Raw genomic sequence first — 15,408 nt, 5'->3', positions numbered from 1 at the left:
TTACTTTTCTTCCAAACAGCTGCTCACTCTGTATAAATCGCAAATCCGCCCTGCCATGGAATATTGTTCCCACATCTGGGGTGGAGACCCTAAAACCTTTCTCAGGCTTCTTGATTCCATTCAGAAGAGGGCAATTACGTTAATTAATGATTCATCTCTAACAGAGTCTCTCCACTCGCTGTCTCATAGACTTACTGTTTCTGTTGCATGCCTCTTCTACAGATACTTCCATGGGCACTGTTCTTCTGAATTGGCTTCTATAATTCCCGCTCTCTCTCTCTTTCAAAACAGTCCGAATACGTGCCGCTACCAGCCAACATTTATTGTCCAACTTCAAACTCACAGAACCAACTTTTCATCTTCCTCGTTTATTCATTCAACTGCCATTTTCTGGAACAACCTTCCTTCATACGTATTTCCTGAAAATTATAGTCTACAGAAGTTCAAGTCCAATGTCAACAAATATCTTCTTTCTTCTTCTCAACCTCCAACCCAAGCACGGTACTAAGTACTATAGGTTCTATACCTCTCGTGTTTGGGGTTTACATAAAAAAAAATTGTAAATTTTTTGATAATGGCTCTTGTGAAAGACTGCTATATAAATTGGAAGAAGTTATTGGTAAGATCCCATGCTGAACAGCAGGCTGGCCAAAAAAAAAAAAAAAAAAAAGAGAGAGACAAGAAGGCTTTCAAAAATGGTCAGTTTTCAGGTTGGACCAGTGTAACAAGTGGAGCCCCTCAAGGATTGGTACAGGACCCCCTCTTTCTAATTTTCATAAATGATATTGAATCATATATCTAAGTGAAACTGCCAAAGTTTTCTGATGGTTTGAAGGTGGAAAGGATTAAAAATTTGAGGCAGGCCACCACATTGCTTAACATTTAAAAGTGTTAAAGTTTAACACTTTTAAATGTAAGCATTATGTATCTGTGGAACAGAAATCCTAGAACCATATATATAAGCTAGGGGGAAGGTGATTTAAAAGTGGCCCATGATGAAAAAGAGAGGTGTTACAATTCAACCGACACAAAACATTCCATGGTAACAGGTGGCTAGGAAGACACATGGAGTTCCTCTCTGTGATTTACAAATGATAAATGTTAGACAACGTTTAGAATATTGCATTCAAGTCTAGACACTACCCCTGAAAGAAAAAAGAAAAAAAGAAAAAAAGAAAAAAAAAGAACCTCTGGAGAGGATTTGAAGATGATTAGCACAACTCACTGCACATATTAAGAACAGTTTCGAGGATGTGGACTGCAAAGTTTGACAATTAGACATTTAAGAGGAGATCTGACTGAGTTCTATAAGATGTTGAAGGGGTTGAGTAAAATGAATGACTAGGACCACGGTTCACAAACTGTGCGGCACACCACCCCACAGCAAACTCACAGGAATAAGTTGCCTTCTCATAGGCAGTGAGACTGGCTAAGTTCAAAGCAGAATTGGAAGGCTACCTTATGGGAATACAAAAAATGGAAAGGGAATGTTTTTTTTTTTTTTTTTTTTTTTTGCTGATAACTTACTAATACAAAAATAATCAATGATGCAGTTTGAAACTGAAGACCATACTGGAGGAACAGCAAAGATTCTTGCTCACATAATTCTAATAGATATTTTATTTTTAAGGTTTTTTTTTATTATTATTATTTTTGGTTGCTACAATGTACCTGATAGAGTTAAATATAGTGAAACAAACTAATGTGCCCATGTTAATAATTAAAAATACGGAACACATTCTGATAAATTCCAGGAGACAGTTCTGTGGAGAAGGAGAGTTCTGCTGCTTTTGTGTATCAATGCAAAACTTGGCAAAATAAAAATAAATAAACAGCATCATAAATGCCAACTGCATTTTAAAATTATTCTTAATACATGTTTTTAAAATTATTCTTAATACATTCTTAACGAATGGCTGCAGGCAGAGGCAAAAGTGATTGTTGCACTGCTTCTATTAGAATGAGCAGCAGCCTGGAAAGCAAGGCAATGGAGATTTCCAGGTCTGCTGGGAGTCATAGTGGAACAAGTAAATACATGGGCTGTGTTGGGGTAACTAAGAGCAGGAACAGGTGCATGTATACTTGTATGTACACCAATATTAGGAGTATAGTTAATAAATTTGATGAGCTTGAAGTGCTAGTTAAGACATCAAAGTCAGATATTGTTGGGGTATCAGAGACGTGGTGTCACACAGACACAAGCAGTGCAGAATTGGAATTTGGAGAGTACAATGTGTACAGAAAGGATAGACAGGACAGGAACGGAGGAGGGGTTATGCTGTTAGTTAAGAAACACACAAAATCTAAGGAAGTGCATCCAATTGATGTTGGTGGACAATGCAATGTTGAGTCTGTTTGGTGTCACATAAGCACTGGGAAAGGAAAAATGTGTGTGTGTGTGTGTGTGTGTGTGTGTGTGTGTGTGTGTGTGTGTGTGTGTGTGTGTGTGTGTGTGTGTGTGTGTGTGTGTGTGTTATAGGCCTAATGGATCTGATGAGTATAATGAGCAATTGTGCAGAAAAATAGTGGGCCAGTAAATCAGAATGTCTTATAATGGGGGATTTTAACTTTTAAGATATTGACTGGAAATTATGGGTTGGTCACTTGCACACTAGCAAAACTTTTTTGGATTTATTGGATGACTGTTTTCTACAGCAGCATGTTCGAGAAGCAACCAGAAGAAGTAATATTCTTGATCTGATTATTAGCAGTGATTATTCATGCATTAAGAATTTGCAGATAAAGGAACCACTGGGTGACAGTGATCACAATGTACTGATGTGGGAATTACTTAAAGATGTAACTACCATCAAGGCTAAAGGGAAGGGCTTTTGCTTTTGTAAAGGTGACTACAGGGGTCTCAGACAGTTTTTAAATTCTGTACACTGGGATCAACTGATGTATGGGATGCATATAAAGTATCAGGTGACACAGAAGCCTATGGCAGATATAAGCTAGTCTGTAATCAAATTACAAAGGAAGTTAGGCAGGTGAAGACAAATTGCAAGAAATCTTTGACAAAGGATGCAAATAAAAACAGCAAAGAGTTCTTTACTTATGTAAAATCTAGAAGGAAAGGGATTAATCAGATTGGAACACTTAACATAGATGGAATGACTATTGATGATCATTAGGGTTCGGATTTTTATGTATTATCATATTCATTTTTCGTTTAGATAAAGGCAAGAAACTTAGTGAGTCGATGTTACATGGTCTGAGGATAATAAAGAAGCATGTTTGTAATTTAATATTTCATCATATTTTACACATTAGGTCATAATTTTTTAAAAAATATGAAATATTATATTTAAGAGCATATTTTATACTTGTCAACATAAAATTTTCATATTTCATCTTACAATAATCGACAAATTATTTATCAAATTGATTTAAAATATTTCTAAAAAAACTGTGGGAATTTACATTTAATCATTTCACACCAGCGTGGGCGGGCAAGAGCGGTTAAATCCCAGTTATTTTTATTGGCTGGTCAGTCACTCACAATGACACATTAGCGTAATTTTAGCTATAATTTAAAACTTTACAGTAGTTTTACCTTATAATGAGTTTAACGAATTATTCGCTCAACTTATTTTATACAATAGAAACTTCAGCTGTTTGTGAAATGAGGCCAAAATTGAGCTTCTTAGAAAATGGATTTCTTCTGTGGTTAAAGAAGAGTCTAAAGACACATACCAAACAGATGGAAAAATAATATATTGCAACACATGCAATAAAGAGGCACGTAAATTAATTAATTACCTGATAATAGATCTATTATAATTTTTATTTTTGGATGCTTCGATATATGTACATTCCAAATTTAATGCTCATGCATATTAGTTTTTTCATACAATTTTTCATATAAATCGGAAAATAATAATAATTTTTATAAATAAATATATAAATACTTATTTAAGGTTCCATGTGCAAAAGTATCCCAATTACAATAGCATAACGTTACTGCTTTGCATGAAGCAAACGTAAGGAGAAGGAGAATTTCAGGGGTGCGTACTACGCAGCAGCTGCTTACTGCAGAAAACCAAAAAACACCAGATCCATTCTTTTCCAATTTATGCCAAGCAATGGTTGCTGCAGACATTCCTTGGAACAAAGTGAACAATCCGGTCTTCAAAAGCTTCTTGGAAAAATATTGTTCCCAAAAAATTCTTGATGAATCAACATTACAGAAAAATGACCTTGAGGACTGCAATAAATCAGTATGCTCTCATTGATTTTATTAAATTATGTGACCAAAGACTGAATGCCTTGTGTAGGCAATATTTTAATTAGTTTATTTATTTACTTACTTACTTGCAGTGTCTAAACAATATCTGAGAAGATATTGGAAGCAGCTGAAACCACGGATTGTGAAGGCAGATATGTAGCTAATTTTATTGTCTGAAAGATTGATTCAGATGAACCATCTAAATCGTATCTCCTTGCATCAAAGGGTCTGGATAAAACTAATCGTGCAACCTTTGCTAGATTTCTTAATGATTCTCTCTGTGATTGACCGATCGCTGCTACATTGGAATGGGAGTCTACACGGTTAAAATTAAACTAAAAAATATTTTTGTATTTTTACTTATTATTTAATTATTTAAAATTATAAATGTATAATTTATAAAATGATAAATTAAATTAATATACAATTACTTATTTGTTACAGGTATTTTGTGGCTGGACAGTGTAAAAGCTGACCGTTTTCTTCTTTTATTAACAGATTCAGCAGCCTACATGCTCAAAGCCAGGAAAGCATTGTAGATATTTTTTCCGAACATGGTACATCTTATTTGTTTGGCCCATGGTCTCCACCGTATAGCAGAACAAGTGCATTCGGAATTTAAAGATGTTGACAAGCTCATATCACTGCCTAAAAAGGTCTTCCATAAAGCGCCCTCAAGAGTACAGCTCTTAAAAGAAATACACCCTGATCTGCCACTTCCACCCGATCCAGTAATCATGAGATGGATGGGGCACCTCGCTCGACACTGTGTCGTATTATGGCCAACATTTTACAGCAATCAAGGAGGTCAGTTACCGTTTTAAATAAAACATAAACACACGGTATTTAAAGCCATGAATAATTTTATTTTTATTTACAGGTAATTGACAACTTGGTACCCGAGTAAGCTAAATCCATATCTGAAGCACAGGAAATGTTTGCTTATATTGACAGTAATTTCTCTCCCTATCTTCTTCGATTACTAAACTGGAGGTGAAAGATATGCCTATAATTAAGGCTATAGAGATCATTCGAAAACCAGAGGACAAGATGAAACAAGTTCTGGGGGAGATCGAAGAGAAAATTGTTAATAAACTAGATGCAGTTTTCGCTAGAAACCCGGCTTATCCCACCATACGCAAAATTTCCCAAATTTTAGAGGGTAGGGCCATTAAGGGACTTCCTCTAGCTTCCAATATCATTAAGGTGTTCAATTTTGCCCTGATATCATCTTGTGACGTTGAGAGGTCCTTCTCTGCTCACAAGTGAACATTAGCAGAAGATGATAGAAGCAGATTAACTCCAAAACATTTGGAGTGCAAACAGGTATCGCAATGCTATGGAAAGTATTTGGCAACTTAAGTGTTAGTAGCCTAGTACCTTAGCCTATACATTTTGTTTTGGTATGTTTAAAAAATTTTATTTTAGTGATTATATTTAAAAAAAAAAAATTGCAAATTGTGATATTTTCATTATATTACTTGTTAGAAATTTGTATAAAAAGTCATTGTACAACTTTAAAAGAATAAATAAAGTAAATATTATCATTTGTACGGTATGTAAAGGTAAATTATTTTGTCATATTTAAGGTTATATTTTGTAAAATTCAATGACATATTTTCATTGTGTTTTGACATTTTTAAGGTCATAAAAATCCGAACCCTAATGATCATGCTCAGGTAGCTGATAAACTGAATGAGTATTTTGCATCTACATTCACACATGAGGAGGTATTCAATGAGGGGAGTGCCAGAAGTTTATCAAACTCTAACAGGGAGCTAAGTGATTTTGTAATAACTGAGAGCAAAGTGGAGGAGAAATTGTTGAAGTTAAACATAAAAAAGGCACCGGGGGTGGATGGGATCTATCCAGTTATATTAAAGGAGGCAACAAAGGAAGTAAGCAAGTTAGTCATAATTATGAGAGCTTCCTTGGATTCAGGGGAGATCCCCATGGACTGGAGGTGTGCAAATATATCACCAATTCATAAAGGGGATTCAAAAGGTGACACAAGTAACTATAGACCTGTTAGCTTAACTTGTGTTCCGGGGAAAATAATGGAATTACTGGTTAAAGAAGCATTGCAGGATCATCTAGACAAGACTGCAGTAATAGTTAAGACACAGCATGGGTTTGTTAAAGGGAGGTCTTGTCTAACCAATTTGACTGGATACTATGATGTGGTCACAACGGAACTGAATGCCAAAAATAATTTTGATATCATATACTTGAATTTCAGGAAAGCTTTTGATACTGTTGCGTATGGAAGACTGCTGTACAAATTGGAGAGGTATGGCATTAAGGGTAAGTTGCTACAATGAATAAAGAGATGGTTGAGTGGGAGATGACAGAGAGTGGTAATCAATGAACACTGCTCTTCGTGGACAAATGCTATTAGTGGAGTTCCCCAGGGTTCGGTGTTAGGTCCATTGTTGTTTTGTATATTTATCAATGATATTGATGAAGGTATATCAGGCTTAAAATGTCCAAGTTTGCAGATGATACAAAGGTTGGAAGGGTTGTTAATGACAGTAAAGACAGTATACTACTCCAACTGGATCTAGATAAGTTGGGCAAATGAGCTGAGAAGTGGCAACTGAAGTTTAACATTGACAAATGCAAAGTACTGCATGTGGTTAGCAATAACCCAAGAGAAATGTACCAACTGTGTGATACTACACACTCAGGGAAGTGGAAAGTGAAAAGACCTGGGGGTAATTGTGCAGTCAAATATGAAGTTCGCTGAGTAGTGCAGATAGGCTGCCAGGACAGGTCACGGAGCCATGATATATAGGAATTTTGCTAGCAGGAACAGGAGCTGATTATCCCGTTATACAAGGCAATGGTCAGGCCATACCTAGAGTACTGTGTACAGGTCTGGAGGCTTCATTTTAGGAAGGATGTAAAGTTGCTAGAACAAGTACAAAGAAGAGCAACAAGATTGGTGAGGGGGACAAAGGGGTGCTTTTACCAAGAAAAGCTTAAGTTCTGAAAATTGTGAGGTGATCTGATTGAGATGTATAAGGCCTTGAATGGGATGAGCAAGCTAAATGCTGATGGGATTCTTCCTCTTGCTCAGATTAAGAACCTGAGGAGGCATAGATTCAAATCGAGGAAGGACAGTTGTAGAGTGGATGTACAGAAATTTGCCTTTAGCCAGTGGGTAGTTGATTGGTGGAACAGACTTCCATCTTTTGTTGTGGAAGTTGATAGCCTAAATAAATTTAAGGCTGAACTGGACAGGCATTTGGAACGAATGGAGGGGTGAAATGGGAGGTTTCTTGGCTGATGCTGCATAAGCTTGCTTTCTTGCATCGTATGCCTAATGTGATCTGGAGTTTCCCTAAAATCTATTTTTGCACTATGTATATTCTGCAAAATCTATCATCCTCATAATATATATACAACTAGACTTAGGAATATAACTACTTATATAAAAAAGAGGCATACTCAAATATAATATACAAAAAATAACATTTTATGTCTTGAGATAATCTAATAAAAATTAAATATTCTTATATTTAAAAAAACAATAAAAGCCCAATACAAATATACTTACGGCCTTAGTGTAATAACGTTTAATACATCAACTAGAACTGCAGCATCATTCATATGAATTGCTGACTCCAGAGCTGTCTGAAAGAAAGCAAATAAAGGAGATGACATTGCAAAAAATATTAATGTACAGATATAAAAACATGTTTTTAATTTAAAAAAATTCTTTATAAAACAATCTCAAATCTATTAATTTTAGAGGCAGTTTAAAAGACCTTTCAGAAGGCTACAGGAAGATAAATACTGTTGATATTCAAAAATAAACAACTGACTCGAAAAGCCATTTGCATGAATATAAACGAGATGCAGCTATAAAAGTGGTTTTTTTTTTTTTAGATGTAACCACTACCCAACTTTGCCCTCATTCTACTTCATTATTAATGATACTGATAAACATGACACACTGGAGTCTGTAATTCAGTTTAGCTTCATTGGGTCCAGAATTTGGTTGAGGGAGGAGACCATATATGTTCAAGTTTAAGAAACAAAAGGCCACCAGAAGGCATAACTTTCAAAATGTTTAATTCTGAAAATTCCAGTCAAAACAACTTGTGGCTGTGGGATCAAAGTGTTGCTGTGGAGAAGCTACTGCATATGAAATTTTGTTAGTTTTCTTTTGTATTAGTAAAGGCCAAACAGTCTTTTTCTGCATAAAAAAACAAACAAACCACACAACCTGTATCTCTCTCTTTATCATACTCTTAACTGCTGCCAGAGATATCACTGCTTCTTAAATCTCACCATCCTACTGTCAACCTCAACCACTAAAGAAGGCAACACACTGAACTATATCAGTATTAAGCTATTTGTACTATATATTCAACGTGTGTCCATTTAGTGAAATTTTTACTTCTGTTGCTTGAACTATACAAGCAAAGCAAAGTGCTTTTGACTTCCTCACTCTTCTCACTCTGTTTCTTTGCAATTTGGTGAAATTTCCACTGCTTTTTAAGAGAATTTGTCTTCATTTCAATATTGGCAGAGACAGCGTCATGCCTCTGTTCATCCAGGTTTTATTTTCACTTTTTGAGTAATGCCCAATTTATTCTTCAAAGCAATTGCTTTTAAAACAACTTATACAGTGACCTAACCATGCAACAAAACTAACATTCAGAAATAAAAGTCTGAATTTCTGATCTTACTTCTGAACAACTATTGCTATGTAGCCGAGTGGCCATGTGCAGTAGCACGCGCTCTTTGAGTAGACCGGGGTTCAAGCCCCTGACTGCTGAATACGGTCAATCTGCCAACCCGCACTGGACCAGCGTGGCAGATTATGGTCTATTTTCCCTCAGCATGAATTGTTGAGGAGGCCTCCATCCTGCAGTGGGTTGATAATGGCTGCACTTTACTTTATTGCTATATTTAGGTAGCAGAATATGACAGCAATTCATTAAAAAGATGTTCATCTTAACATGGATTGGGGAGATGCATTCCATTTTGTAGAAAAACAGCTATGTCTCTATGGAGAATCTGTATTAACCTTCTCTAAAACAATTTAAACTTTTAAAAGGGAAATAAAAATTGTTATTTGAAATATCTGATGTAATATATTGTAAGCTGAAAAATAATACTACATTTAACTTACCCTAATATCTTTGCTACTCCAGAGTGCAAGAACAATTTGGAGATTCTTACGCCGATGAGATAAAACTGTCATCATAGACTGGTGGCCTCGGAAAATGGCAGACATAGCTTCTGCTTCAGATATTTCAGGCTGAGGCTGAATGCCAAACCTTAAGGACTCCTGAAGATGCCTCTGAAAAATGTAATGTACAATTATATCAAAAAAATATTTTAAATTATTTTAGTACAAATTAACTGTTTAACAAATTAGTAGGCATGGTTTGCTGATTGTTTAAGTCTAAAAATCTCTGATAGGATAAATTCTAAACTAGATGCAATTGCTAATCATTTATGTGTACTGATTGTGGATTTGACATATTGACTGATTTGATCATCATGCCAGTTCCCAAGGTCTTTGTGTGTGTGAGATGTCTGTATACAAATATACTCACAGGCTGAAACACATATATGAGATTCAGAACAGACAAGGCCCAGACCCTTAGTTCTGGTATAAGCTAAAGACATTATCCGTGTAGGATGTTTTTTTTTTTTTTTTTTAAATGGCCATTTTGTATGCAGACAAAATGAAAATGGCAAGTATACACAAAGAACACACTATCCTCCATGCTATATCAAGTACCTTTATCATTATGCATAATGGGAACAATTCGAGGGTTTAGTGTCAAACAATGTTAACTACAAAATCATTTTGCAGTAAATGTTTTTGTAATTAACCAAGAAAAGTCATTTGCCATTTTTTTTGGTTTACTGGAAATGTGCTTATAGCCGAAGCTAACTTGTTGAGTACTAGAGAGATACAGTTCTATGATATGATTTGCATTGTTATTTGTATAAAGTAAAACTAAAGTTGCCTGAAAACAAAAATGCAATTTTGTAGTTGTTTAACACTAAATCCTCAAATTGTTATAGATAATTGATAACACAATGCTATTAAATTAAAAAATATGCTTAGCTGGTTCCAGCTTTTTGCATTTATATACAACTTACTGTACAGTACTATGTACAGTAATTGCTTTTACAATTACTGTACATCTTTACAAACTATACCAATCTCTACAAACTTCTGTCAATTGTTGGAACAAACTTCCAGATGGAAAGGGCACTGAAACAAGCAGGCACTGCTTTTTAGTAAATGGAAGGGATTTCATCTGTAAAGAATCAACACTCCAAGTAACAACTGCATCTGTTGTTTGTAAAGTGGAAACTGGGATCCTATGGATCCCAGTTTCTACCCATATTCAAATGCGTCTCTAATCCTATGGATCCCAGATGCATTTGATCTAAAGTCATCAGCTTCAACAATGTCCATCCCTGTTCTTTTCAGTCTCGATGTCCCAGGCTATGGATCCATTATAACAAACCCTTTAGGGTAAAATTTTAGAGGAAAATATTTTATGCACAAAATTTTATCAGTAGACACTAAGGATGATGGCTTTTTTTAAACCCTCCCACAAACTAAAGGCAATTAAAATTCAGCAAGCATAATCTTCAAAAAAATATCTACCTTTTTTCTTGTGGAAAATACTCAACAAGATAAAATATCTTCAACATAAGCAAAAAAAAAAAAAAAAGAGGCCAAAACCGAGAACCAAGTATACAGCTTTTATAGTGCTTTCATCAAACAGGGCACAGTTGATACCAAGCAATACCCCAGCCATAATGCAAATAGCTCATGGTTCAATGAGTGCTCTGCTATCAAAACAGTTGTTCATTTCATGTGCCTTTCTTCTTATAGCGCTCGTTTATTGACTGCAATTGAATGAATGTATATTTGCATTCCAGCAGAAAACGTGCTAAATACAAGGGTGGATCAATCAAGATTATCCCTTTGTATAACACAATGGTCGGGCCACACCTTGAGTATTGCATACAGGTTCGGATGCCTAATTTTAGGAAGGATGTAGAGTTGCTAGAACGAGTACAGAGAAGGGCAACAAGATTGGTGATAGGAACACAAGGGGTGCTCTTACCAAGGGAGGCTTAAGTTCTGCAAGTTGCAGCAGCTGGAGACTAGGCACCTGCGGGGTGATCTGATTGAGGTGTATAAGGCCTTGAATGGTTTGAGCAGGTTCAATGCTGATGGGGGTACTTCCACTTGCTCAGATTAAGACCCTGAGGGGGGCATAGATTCAAATTGAAGAAAGACAGTTGTAGAATACATGTGCGGAAGTTTGCCTTTAGCCAGCAGGTGGTTGATTGCTGGAACAGACGTCCATCTGTTGTTGTGGAAGTTGATAGCTTAAATAAACTTAAGGCTGAACTAGACAAACATTTGGAGTGACCAGATAGGTGAAATGGGAAGGGATTTTTTTTTTTTTTTTTTTGGCTGATGCTGTATAAGCTTGCCTTCTTGCACCATATGCCTCAGCTAATGCTAAAGTGATGCTCATTTACTTATACGTGCCTGCATAAGGGAGAGAGAAGTTATGATGTACACTTGTACTACAAATTATCCATTAACACACTGAATATCATTTTTCTGGTGTTTTTAGATCTGAAGAAATGAATAGACAAAGTTACAGCTATTTCCAGCAACAGTGTGGAATGGAGTTCGTGTTCAAATCTGGTGATCAGTTGGCCATATCTATCCATCAAAAACTGCTGGCAGTCTATGGGGACCAGACAGTTGATCAAAAAAATGTCCAGAGGTGGCTCCAATGGTTTCGGGAAGGTGATTATGACATTGAGGACAACCAAGAGCTTGAAATCCAATGTCTGTCAAAAACAGTTAAAACTAAGAATTCATTGACCATCTTATTTGAAATGACAGATGCTTAATCACCAGACCAGCAATGGATGCTGCAAAAATATCAAAAGGAAGTGTTTTGACCATCATCAAGAGACTGATGTGCAGAAAAATCTGTTCAGAGTGGGTACCTAAGCTGCTCACACAAGAAATGATGGCTGCAAGGAAAGAGATCTTTAAAGATCTAGAAAGGTATGTGTTGGTGGTCCTGAGTGTTTTCAAGGGGTTGTCATATGTGATGAAATATGGCTCCTCCATTATAACCCACAAATGAAATGACAATCCATGAAATGGGCACACCCACATCACCTGTACACAAAAAGCAAATTTCCAAATTGTTGATAAAACTTATGGCGACCTTCTTCTGAGATCAAAATGGCATCATTTTTCAAAAGTGGAACAACCAGCAACAAAGAAAGATAGTGCTTGTTCCCAGAAAAGCTTAACTGAGCTCTGAAAACCAAAAGACATGAACTGAATCAGCAGACGTCAAGTTTCATCAGGATAATGCAAAGCTGCACACAGCACAAGTGATATTGTCAAAGATCACCAAGATGGGGTGGAGTGTAATGCCTCACAGCTCTGACCTGCTCCATCAGGTATTTTTTGAAGCCATACCTGCATGTAAGTTGTTTGAGGGCAACATGGAACTCAATTCTGACATTAAACATTGGTGTAAATGTCAACCTTCTGATTTTGATTAAGTGCATTCACTACCCAGAAAGAATGCTGGAGAAAATTCAGCAAGTGTGAATTTTCTCCAGCCTTGGTTCTTCCATTGAGCGACATTTTCATAAAGTTAAAGATTGCATTTTATGTACGTGAAGTATGGTTACAATATCTCAGATAATAAAGATATTACAGCTTATAGTGCATTACTTAAGAATTTGCAGATAAAGGAACCACTAGGTGGCAGTGATCACAGTGTACTGATGTGGGATTTACTTAAAGATATAATTACCATCAGGGGTAAAGGAAAGGGTTTTTGCTTCCGTAAAGGTGAGTACAGTGGTCTCAGACAATTTTTAAATTCTGTACAGTGGGATCAACTGATGATGTTACCAACAGTAAATTCTAAGTGGGAAGCATTCAAGGAATTAATTGTGGAAGCTACTAAAAGTTTCATACCTATTAAGAAATATTGTTCAAGGTTTAGGCCTAAATGGTTATCAAATGAACTAATGAGACTCGTGACAGAGAAGAAAAATGCATGGGATGCATATAAATTATCAAGCGACTCAGAAGCCTATGGCAGATATAAGCTAGTCTGTAATCAGGTCACAAAGGAGGTTAGGCAGGCGAAGGCAGATTACGAGAAATCTTTGGCAAAAGATGCTAAGAAAAACAGCAAGGATTTCTTTACTTATATAAACTCTAAAAGGAAGGGGATGAATCTGATTGGTCCACTTGATATTGATGGTTCGACTGTTGATGATCCTGCTCAGATAGCAAACAAAATGAATGAGTATTTTGCATTTACATTCACACGAGGAGTTATTAAGGTTTGAAAATGGCAGAAGGTTACCAAATTGTAGCAGGGTGCTTAATGATTTTGTAATAACTGAGAGCAAAGTGGAGGAGAAATTGTTGAAGTTAAACATAAGAAAGGCACCTGGGGTGGATGCGATCTATCCAGTAATATTAAAGGAGGCTGCAAAGCAATTAAGCAAACCCTTAGCCATAATTATGAGAGCATCCTTAGACTCAGGGGAGGTCCCCACGGACTGGAGATGTGCAAATGTGACCCCAATTCACAAAGGAGGATCAAAGGCTGACACAAGTAATTATAGACCTGTGAGTTTAACTTCTGTTCTGGGTAAAATATTTGGATTTCAGGAAAGCTTTTGACACTGTTGCGCATGGAAGACTATTGTACAAATTGGAGCAGAATGGTATTAAGGGTAAGTTGCTACAATGGATAAAAGGATCGTTGAGTGGGAGAAGACAGAGGGTGGTAATCAATGGGTGCTGCTCTTCGTGGACTAATGTTATTAGTGGAGTCTCACAGGGTTCGGTGTTGGGTCCACTGTTGTTTTGTATATTTATCAATGATATTGATGAAGGTATATCAGGCTTAGTGTCGAAGTTTGCAGATGATACAAAGGTTGGCAGGGTTGTTAATGACAGTAATGGCAGTGTGCTACTGCAACAGGATCTAGAAAATTTGGGCAGATGGGCTAAGAAGTGGCAACTGAAGTTTAACCTTGACAAATGCAAAGTACTGCATATGGGTAGAAGTAACCCCACCTTAAGTGTAGTACCCCAACTGTGTGGTACTACACTTAAGGTGGTAGAAAATGAAAAAGACCTGGGAGTAATTGCGCAGTCAGACATGAAGTTTTCTGAGCAATGCAGACAGGCTGCCAGGGCAGGGCAGGTCATGTGGTTTTGTCAATGATATATAGGAATTTTGCTAGACGGGAAAAGGAGGTGATTTTCCCTCTGTATGGAGGTCTGGAGGTCTCATTTTAGGAAGGATGTAGATTTGCTTGAGCATGTACAGAGAAGGGCAACAAGATTGGTGAGGAAAATGAAGGGATCCTCTTACCAAGAGAGGCTTAAGTTCTGCAAATTGCACTGGCTGGAGACTAGGCACCTGCGCGGTGATCTGATTGAGGTGTATAAGGCCTTGAATGGGTTGAGCACGCTGAATTATGATGGGATCCTTCCACTTGTTCAGATTACGAATCTAAGGGGGCGTAAATTCAAATTAAGAAAAGACAGATGTAGAATAGATGTGTGGAAATTTGCCTTTAGCCAGCGGGTGGTTAATTGCTGGAACAAACTTCCATCTGTCATGGAAGTTGATAGGTTAAATAAATTTAAGGAGGAACTGGACAGGCATTTGAAGGGAATGATGTGATTTTTTTTTTTTTTTTTTTTTTTGGCTCTATGTTGCATAAGCTCATACACTTGCTTTCTTGCATCACATGCCACTACTACTACTACTTATTGGCCCACCCTTCAGAAGAAGTGCAAGAACCTTTACATCAGGGATTACAAGACTTGCTTGGACAAGCAAATAGATGCTGTGTTAGAAGCAAATAAATGCTGTGTTATAGATACTAAGAGTAAAAACAGTCACACATATATTTGTTTGTGCACTGGTACTAGGAGCACAGTAAATAAATTTGACAAATTTAGAGTACTGATTAAGTTAACAAATGTGAACATTATAGGCATATCAGAAACACAGTTCCATGTAGGAGATTGCAGAATTTGAATATAGTGAGTACAATGTGTATAGAAAGGACAAACGGGACATGATGAGGGAAACAGAAGTTATTCTATT

General features: G+C 36.6%; 1 protein-coding gene across 3 annotated transcripts in view; it reads right to left on the bottom strand.

The window, feature by feature from the left end:
- The window catches only part of LOC150082590 (katanin p80 WD40 repeat-containing subunit B1-like), a 300,395-nt gene that overhangs the window by 51,497 nt on the left and 233,490 nt on the right, over window positions 1-15,408 (bottom strand). For all 3 annotated transcript variants that reach the window (XM_090377540.1, XM_090377538.1, XM_090377539.1), the window contains 2 exons: window positions 9,372-9,542; window positions 7,788-7,864 (listed from right to left, as the gene is read on the bottom strand). In XM_090377540.1, coding sequence (XP_090233666.1) covers window positions 7,788-7,864; window positions 9,372-9,542 — 248 coding nt within the window. The remainder of the gene's footprint in view (window positions 1-7,787; window positions 7,865-9,371; window positions 9,543-15,408) is intronic.

This window comes from Mastigoproctus giganteus, chromosome 7 (assembly GCF_048544385.1).
Source record: "Mastigoproctus giganteus isolate SK-2022 chromosome 7, ASM4854438v1, whole genome shotgun sequence".
NCBI classification, from domain to species: Eukaryota; Metazoa; Arthropoda; class Arachnida; order Uropygi; family Thelyphonidae; genus Mastigoproctus; species Mastigoproctus giganteus.
The sequence above is the reverse complement of the archived record's forward strand: the minus strand, read 5'-3'. Positions and strand labels throughout refer to the sequence as shown.